Source organism: Scyliorhinus canicula, chromosome 14 (assembly GCF_902713615.1).
Source record: "Scyliorhinus canicula chromosome 14, sScyCan1.1, whole genome shotgun sequence".
In the NCBI taxonomy this organism is placed as follows: Eukaryota; Metazoa; Chordata; class Chondrichthyes; order Carcharhiniformes; family Scyliorhinidae; genus Scyliorhinus; species Scyliorhinus canicula.
Window position 1 is genome coordinate 9,105,340 of NC_052159.1, and position 9,339 is coordinate 9,114,678.

The 9,339-nt window shown below is 41.6% G+C and overlaps 1 protein-coding gene across 1 annotated transcript in view; it reads left to right on the forward strand.

The window, feature by feature from the left end:
- The window catches only part of uvrag (UV radiation resistance associated gene), a 368,181-nt gene extending 359,508 nt beyond the window's left edge, over nucleotides 1-8,673 (forward strand). Inside the window, exon 15 of the mRNA XM_038817639.1 lies at nucleotides 1,899-8,673. Within this exon, the coding sequence (XP_038673567.1) occupies nucleotides 1,899-2,604 (706 nt within the window). The 3' untranslated portion in view covers nucleotides 2,605-8,673. The remainder of the gene's footprint in view (nucleotides 1-1,898) is intronic.
- Nucleotides 8,674-9,339: the final 666 nt, after the last annotated feature.

A 9,339-nucleotide genomic window follows, 5' to 3' on the forward strand; every position in this document is an offset into this window, starting at 1 on the left:
GATTGTCTCATGAGGAAAGGCTTGAGAGGTTAGGTTTGTATCCATTGGAATTTAGAAGAATGATATGTAACCTTATTGAGACATACAGGATTCTCAGGGGGCTTGACAGGGTAGATACTAAGAGCTTGTTTCCCCTTGTGGGAGAATCTAAGACAAGACAGCATAACCTCAGAGTAAGGGGTTGCCATTTAAGACAGATGAGCAGGAATTTCTTCTGAGGATAGTGAATCTGTGGAATTCTTTACCACCAAGAGCTGTAGAGGCTGGGTCGTTAAGTATGTTCAAGGCTGAGATAAACAGATTTTTAACCAGTAAGGGTATCGATGGTTATGGTGATATGGCGGGAAAGTGAATTATGATATCTGATGTAGAAGGACCAGGACAGACTAGGAGAATGGGCAAAGAAATGGCAGTTAGAATACAATGTAGAAACTTTGGTAGGAAGAATAGAGGCATAGACTGTTTTCTAAATGGGAAATCAGAAGCACAAAGGGATTTGGGAGTCCCGAGTTCAGGATTCTCTTAAGATTAACATGCAGGTTCAGTCGGCAGTTAGGAAGGCAAATGCAGTGTTAGCATTCAATCAAGAGGGCGAGAATACAAGAGCAGGCATCTTCAGTTGAGATTGTATATGGCTCTGGTTCGACCCCATTTGGAATATTGTGAACAGTTTTGGGCCCCGTATCTAAAGGGTCCAGAGGAGATCCACAAGAATGATCCACGGAATGAAGGATTTGTCATATGAGAAACGGTTGAGGACTCTGGGTCTGTACTCAATGGAGTTTAGACAAATATGGGGGGATCTCTTTGAAACTTCCAGAATACTGAGAGGCCTAGATAGAGTGAACAAGGAGAGGATGTTTCCCATAGTAGGGGAAACTAGAACTCCAGGGCACAGCCTCAGACTGAAGATTCTTTAAAACAGAGATGAGGAATTTATTCAGCTTGAGGGTGGTGAATCTGTGAAAATCATTGCTGCAGAAGGCTGTGGAGGCCGAGTCACTGAGTGTCTTTAAGACAGAGAAAGATAGGTTCTTGATTGATAAGGGAATCTGGGGTTATTGGGAGAAGACAAGAGAATGAGGATGAGAAACATATCAGCCATGATTGAGTGGCAGAGCAGACTCGATGGGCCGAGTGGCATATTTCTGCTCCTATGTCTTGTGGTCTTATGCACTTGAGTGGAGATGGATGTCATCCCAGAATTCACAAGGTAGAGACCCATCCGGGATAGCTATGCATCGAAAGGTGTCTCTTGCTGGAGTGCAGCAAAGCACATAATTGGCTTAATGTTATTTGGTTTGGCGAACAAAGTACCTACAGTTATTTCTCTAATGCTGCAACAAGGTTAGATGCCTTTGAGTAGCCAGTGTGCTTCTATATGAATTCATGTATTCAAGATGATGGGTAGAAATGGCTTTGTACCCAAAACTCAATTGTTCATATCCCCAGTCTGGTAGCACCTCAATTATAACATTCTCATCCTTGCATTCAAATCCCTCCATCGCCTCGGCACTTCCAGCCCCAGAATCCTATAGTTCCTCTGCACTCCTTTAATTCTGGCCTCTTGTGCACCCCCAATTTTCATTGCTTCACTATTGACAGCCGTGTCTTCAGGTGTCTGGGCACTAAGCTCTATAAGTTCCTGCCTAAACCCCTCTGCCACTCTTCCTTTCAAAACACTTCTTAAAACCTATCTCTTTGACCATACCTGGTTAATGTCTCCTGTACCTTATGCCAAACCTGGCTCCGTTGAAGTGCCTTAGGAAGTTTTACTGTGTACTGTGTTAAAGGTACTCAATAAATGCAAGTTGTTGTGTTAGCATAGAGAAACTATCTCCTGGTATATGTTTTTGCATTCTAAGTTAACTGATTCTCTTTTTTCCTCTCTTGTGAAGCGATCGACCTCTATCCAGTGCTATTCCTGTGCCTCGAAGGCGAACAATTACCACATCTGCAGGTTCAGATTTGCAGTTTCACAGTAGAGGGCTCACTTCTCCAGAAAGAACTTGGAGGCAGTCACATGGGAGCTGTGAAGAAGATCTGCCCCCAAGCTACAATGCAGCAATGACTTGTGCTGTAACCCTCGAGGCACAGCTAAAGGATGATCGTAAAGTGTGTACTTCAATACTAGAAGTTTCAGATGACACCTTTAAAGATGGGGACCAGGGGAAGGATGTGTGCGGCAGCTTTAAGAATGGTGTGCATAGCAATGACAATGGCATGAGTTATGAAGCAACCCAAACACAAGAGATTATCACTGAGCTATCGTCTGAGGTGAATGGAATGACTTCACCCAACGCACATGCGGGCAGCCCTGGTAGTCTACCTTCAGGTGACTTAAGCCACCCCATGGGCGGTGGAAACTTCTGCTCCGTTGAGCGGGCTGAGGAAATCATAGGAATGGAAGCCACAGGCTTCAGCTCAGAAGAGCAACTGGAAGGATTCTGCATTCCCATTGATCACGCTGTGGCAGTGGAGAGCGATGCCCAAGTCCTGGCTGAACTCGATGCCGAAGGATTTGAGGAGTTCTCCAGGAGGATCTGTGCACTGAACGAGAATATCTCTAGTTTCCGCCGAAATCGCAAGGGATCCGAAAAGTGAGATGTGCTGTTGGTTATAGGGATACCAAGGCAGAACAGAGATTTGAACATGAATGAAAGACCAAATTGCACTTCTTTTTGAGATGATTTGTGGTGACAAAATTATGGGAATTGTTATGATTCTCATGGTGAGATGGGAAGAAAATAGATGAGGATTAAAACCTGAAACAGTGCAGATGCTGGGCTTTCAGACTGAGATCATGGCAAGAGATCAGGGCAGAGCAAATGTACCTAGATCATGGCTTTGCAGATTGACGGCATGCCTTCCATGGCTGCATGTTTGCATCAATCAGCCACCATACTCCACCAGACTTGTAAGCTGCCCACCCTTCCCAACCACATGGAACCGGTCAATTCCCAATAACTGCAGAATTTGATTTCTCCTTCGGAGGTGAAGAGCACGGAGAAAATCCCTTTTGCTGAAGCTGATAGATTGTGACCTCCCATACTTGCCGTGACCTCCCATACTTGCCAAACAGAATATGTGCAATGGCATTACAGAATATATAATTGCTTTGAAATGATGTGAAATTTCTGAATCATTCAAGTTTCAGCTTTAAGTTGGAAGCTTGCCAGATTCTTTTGGTTAGGTTCTCCGGAATAATCACACAGTTTGGATAAATAAGATTTTTAGGCTTTGCTACTGAAATAGATTAAAGGTAATTTTTTTTGGGGGGGGTGGGGGCGTAAGTTGGAAGTGCTGTAAATTAGAATTGGAATCTTGGCAGGAACCATTTTGCTGAGAGTAACCGGGTTTCTACCGATCAGCTCGATGCATCAAGTAAATATAGTTTAAATATAATTTATGTACACTGCCCAACTATATTTACTATTTTTTGACTGCACATTGTGCAGGCTCAGGTATTGTTTAGCTGTTGGATTTTAGTCTGAACCTCTATCCTTCACAGCTCCAAGATCCGTCTATAAAGTGAATACAGGGAAAATGCTCTCGACTGATAATTTAGAGGCAGAAGTTGAATGGTCCTTGCTCATTCACTAACTTCATTGATGTGAGGTTTCTATTAGTTTCCTTCCCCCTCTCTCACGTCCATAATAAGTAAGTTTCTTCCAAATTTAATCGCTAAAATGTTGTCTTTAAAGATGCAGTGTTTTAAAGCGTGGACTCTTTAATTTTGATACAACAGGTTTAGGAAATGGTTTTCTCTGCTGCTTCTATAGCTCAAAGGTGCACTGCCCCCAGCGCTGCTGCTTACCTGTGTTGGACCCAGTCAGAGTACCAACTACCGGTATAGATACAATGCATTCATTTTTTCTGGCAATGTTAAAAATTATGATTGATTGTTTAAAAAAAAAAATTATATGTGCTGTCCAGTTGGATTTGATGTGCACAGTATGCAGTAGCAGCTGGGGTTCTGGTACACTGAGTAAGCTTTCTAAGATAGCAAGGGCCTTCTCCATTCAAGATTAATGGCTTCGGTTACTTTGATTCAAAGAATTCAATCAATCGAAGCCCCCCCGCTTTTCATTCAAAAAATGAAAAATAAATCACTGAAGATGCAGAGATTAAGTGACCAAAATGTTTGACCCCTCTGGAAAATTAAACTAATAATTGCATTCAAATATTAACTATTTGCACAATCGATTAACTGTAAACATCTTCCCCATTCCCCACCAATATTTCCAAGCCCAACGCTAATATTTGCTGCTGTTACCCTCTCAAGCCACAGCCCTTGGGCGTAGTTACTGAATGTGCTCCACACCATTTGTGGCCTGCCCCAAATTGGAGTTGGAATTGGTGCTTCCAGGTCTAGTTTCCTTACAATATATCAGAGAACCATGCTGAATAACCTGGTTCTGTGGGAGGGTGGAGAGCTGGTTTCTTGTGGGTAACTCCTACTTGTAAGCCTACTTGTGACAATAAAGATTAAACTCTTCACCATTATCCACAGTAGGGTAACTGAAATGGCATGTACAGGACCGTTTGTCCATAGTCCAGCGTGGCCGTTCAGCAATGCATGAATTTACCATTGTTGACCTTTGTCAAAAAATTGGGGAAACACTGCTTTAGATATTGGCATTACGAATGCAATTACCTGTGATTCACGATGCTCATATGATTCTAATCTAAATAGGCCTCATCATGTTCAGTCTGAAAGTTGTTGGATGAGCATGTGATTGCTCAAGATTTCCCCAGAAGTCATTTGTGGTGAAATGCTGCACAAAGCACACTTCCAACTTGACAATACAAATAAATCAGGTGGGAACGGTTGAAACCAGAACTGCCTAAACTGTTTTCATTACATAAACTTTGAATTAATTGAAAAGTGATGTATAAAGGCACTGACATGCCCCTTTATTGGAAAATCTGTGGCTTCCAATTTCTGTCTGGATGATTGAGGCCTCCAGGTTGTCTACTGGTTTTCCAGTCAATTTAAATTGATAGGAAACTGAATCATAACTCTGTATTTCAGTAATCAAGGCCATTTCCTCAGTCGGTAATCTTGTGGGTTTGAATAGTTTGGCATCTCTCCGTGATGGCCAGAGAGCATTTTGCCTTATTTTGAACAAGACGGGGGAATCAGAGTGAACTCTTTTTGTTGACTTCATCTAGCCATCCCAATATTTCTGGTGTGTAACATATTTTATTTTCATATATTTTAAAGGCCACACCAGTTTCTTCAGTGTGTACGTTGGGTGTTTGCTTCAATGATGCGTCCAGTCTTCCATTGGCCGCTAACTAGAGTGGCTGGTAGCTTAAGCTAAAAATTTACTTTGGTGGCACTGATCTAAAACTGGTGTTCAAACGTGGTCCAGACTTCTTGGACCAGAGATCAAGTTCGAGTTTGACTTTGCATACACTAAGAACAGTCCACCGACACCTCACTGCTTTTACCAAATGAGTACAGTCCATACTCATTCTACGCATACACTTGAGGGACAATTGCCTATCTGAAAAAATTTGCATTGGATCACAATACCCTCCTCCCATCCACCTACAAATTGTAATACTTTGGACGACAAAACAAATTTAACCAATAGCAGTGCCCAACAGTAATGGCAGCCACCTATCGAATAAGGTAAGATGTGAACACATTGTTAAGATGGAATCGTTTTCACAGCAATTGTAATTAAAAATTACAATCTAGACACTTGTATTCACTGCATCATTCAGTTCTGATAGCACTTGTCTGATGACATGGTTCAATCACCGGAACCCACTGCCCATTACTGGCTATGTTGGTAAGAAGGTCGTACGTGAATGTATATTGTCAGCATAGTGGACTTGCATTTTGTCTGAGGATTTGAGGTAACCTTGGTAAAATAGTCTCAAGTTTTGGTTTTGTGCTCGGTACCATCTGAATGGTTACATCACTGTATTGTCTCATAACCTACTCCAGTGATGTGATTCTCCTCAATGTCTAGTCACCCAAGTCAGAAATCGCAGCTTTTTTGTCAATTGCAACACCTGAAGATTGCGGTCAGGCAATTCCATGGGTTGGTGCTTCAGATTCCGATCTGTCACAATGCGGAAAAGGATCTTTTTCCTGCTTTTTATTTCCCAATTGAAAGAGGATTGCCCATTGTTGACCCATTCCATAGTGAGTGTGGATGCATAGACAACTTGCCAAGCGCAGATAATTAGTCCAAATAAGCCAGAAGGATGCCTGATTTGAAACGAGGGAGAGTGACACTTAGTTTAGTCATGGTGTATAGTGAAGCCACAATCTAGTTTTTACTTTGTTTACAGAGAAATTGAACACATGGCCCAAAACAGAAGCACCCTGGCAAGTTCTCATCGAGATGTAAAGATAGGAAAAATAGCAGCACCAGCACTTCTACCTTTTCCCTCACCATCATTAATATCATCCGTTTTAGTTCCACCCTTTATTTTCAGTGAACTACCATAAGGATTTAAAGTTTAATTACAACCAAATTAGTAAATTAAGTGTAATAGTGATTAATGTGTAATATTCAAATGTGCTTTCTTCACCCACCACTCCCCAGACTATATTGAGAAAACCAGAGGATAGGAAACCTCATGACCAAACGGGTGCCTTACTTCTACCTGTGTGTTCTTGTCATTTTTCTAGTATTTCTTTATGCGTCACTTGTGTACTTCAGTGGATCTTCATTCCTGTGTACAGCTGCAGCAGTTAGGTTGCCACTTACTAGGATCATAAATATTTAGGATTCTTTTAGATGAGGAAAATCATGGAGTCTGATTTATAACACAAATATCAAAGCTTTATCTCTGATGGGTCAGTTCTCAACTTTTCATTCTTGTCCCAGTTGCATAATGTTCTTCTGTGCATAATGATGCCTTGAGCAGCAGAAAAACTAGGCGAGAAGGTTTGTTTAGCCTGGTTAATCTTCTCTCCCTCTGGCTTAAATGTAACTGCCTTGCCCTCAACATAACTTGTTCCATGACACAAGTGTTTCAATCATGCCTACAATCTGCCAACCCATTTCAAAACTGGTGTGATATATCACACAACAGGAAACAGTTACCTTCACTCCTGAGCTTACACTTAAAGCATGGTATTAATTTTTCAGAATATGAACTTTTTCTGGCATCAAACATGGTTTATGCCCGCACTGATTCTCGCTGAAATGTTTACACCAGCTATACCAGGCCTGTTGCCCCTGAGCTGGTGGCTCCAGCGTACGTCTGGCACAGGATCTCCAACTCCGGTAGGACAAACTCAAGGCGATTTCATCAGGTGACCTCCAGCCACCCAGTCCCCACACTCCAATCATTGTTCACCCCACAGGACCACCCTAAGTGCATAACTTCCCATGGCCAATCAAAAAGCAAGTAGACATGATTGTTGACTGCTGGTTAGACAACTACTCTTTCCTCATCTCTATGTACAATAGTTTCATAATTAAAATACAAGTGTTCAAAGAAATGAATAACATTTACAATTGATTTAGTACCTCCAAAGTGTCAACAGGATTGCTCGCAGCAATATCCTAGAGATTAATTTTGAATTCCACTTAGCCATCCTAGTCTTGCACAATTTTAATAGCAGCTATTTGGATGTTTCGATCTAGAGACTGTTGTAACTTCCCAGCTCTTTATTATTAAGTTTCCTTTGATCTAATGCACTTATTTTGGTTAAGGTGCCTTAAAATGTTCTTTCTCTGCCCTTTTCTTTCCTCAATCCCCTCTCATAAACAAATCCAAATGGGCAAATAGCTAATGGTGTTTTGGTAAGTTCTTGTTCTCAAGAGTGTGAGCATCATTCAGGCAATATAACCAATTTCAGATCTCCCAACCCTTAATCTGGGAACCAGACTACCAAAGCTTTCCTTCCTCTTGCTTATCACTATTTTTTTTTAAAAGCTTCTAAACATGTGCTCAAAGCATGCGTATATGCATGTGTGGACTAAACCACGTCAAGCTGAGGCTCAATTAGGGGCAGACTTAATTCAGTTCATTTTGTATCAGTGCAAGGAAGGAAGTGGAAGACATTGAATAAGTCTCAGGATGGGAGACTGTTGCAGGAACCACAAGGTTGCCTGCACAGGCTGGAGCACACAACTGCTCACTCATCCCTGTATCACGCAGAAAGTAACATTGCAGAGCCACAGTGTGCAGTCTTGGGTCATGTTCCGAAGTGGCAACACACTACTACTTGATGCTTGAGGAGTTTGAAACCCTGAATAGAGATGCCCCATCACTCACGAACTGATCTGTGCACCCCTTTATAATGATGATGATGCACTAATTAGAATTGTCTGCAAATCTGATGCCTATGGGAAGCAGGAAGAAAATCATGGAATGATGTAAAGAACAAGTCCAATATTGGTTTGGTGAAGTTGGACCATTCAATTACCCTGGCATTTTTTTGCCGAAATCACTGCTGAATAATTTGTAGCTACCCCGCCATCCCCACCCACCCTTTCCGCTCACTCCCTTTTTACCTTTTTTAATTTCTATTTATTAAAGAAAAAAATACAGCAGTTTATTTAAATAGTTACTCCAGCTGCAAGCAGTAAATTGCTGTAATCATTTGCAACTTGTATTCACATACTTGCTAATGATTCAAGTGTCAATGAAAATAATCCTGGAAAGCAAAATGGAATAAAATATTGTTTTGCCATATCCTGTGTGATTCCTCAATTATTTAAAAACTCAATTTGTGGATGTCATTGGCATATATTGGCTGCCTTGAGTTGCTTGCCAGGCAAGTTTGGAGGGCAGGTAGTTGTTTTTTGGGCTTTTTATTTATTTGCAGAATGTGGGTATCACTGACCATCCTGAACTGCTCTTCTACATTGATTGTGGCGGTGAGACACGGTCTTCATAATGAGTGGCTTGCTGAGGCCATTTCAGAAGTCAGCCAATTGCTGTGGGTGTGCAGTCACACACAGACCAGGTAAGGATGATGGTTTCCTTTCCTAAAGGGCATTAGTGAAACAAATGGGTTTTTATGACAATCCAACATCTTTGCGGTCAAATTGTTCTCCTGGCATTGTGGGATTTGAACTTGTGTTGCTCTCTGTCATTTGTCCTGTCTCTGGTTTCCTTGTCTAATAACATAACCATTCTGTGTTGGGTCTTTGTTATGTATTGTAACCAATTCCTCTGTGGAATGTGCCACATGATTAGGTATCAGAGGCACTTAGGAGATTTTCCCTCCTCCCATCTGAGACTGAGGAAGCAACTCCTTTGTAATAAACTCTGACAACTGGTTAAGTAACCTGTGGCGTGACAACCTGGTTATCCTTTGTCTCTATTGTGAGATAAAAGCACAACCCCTCAAAATAT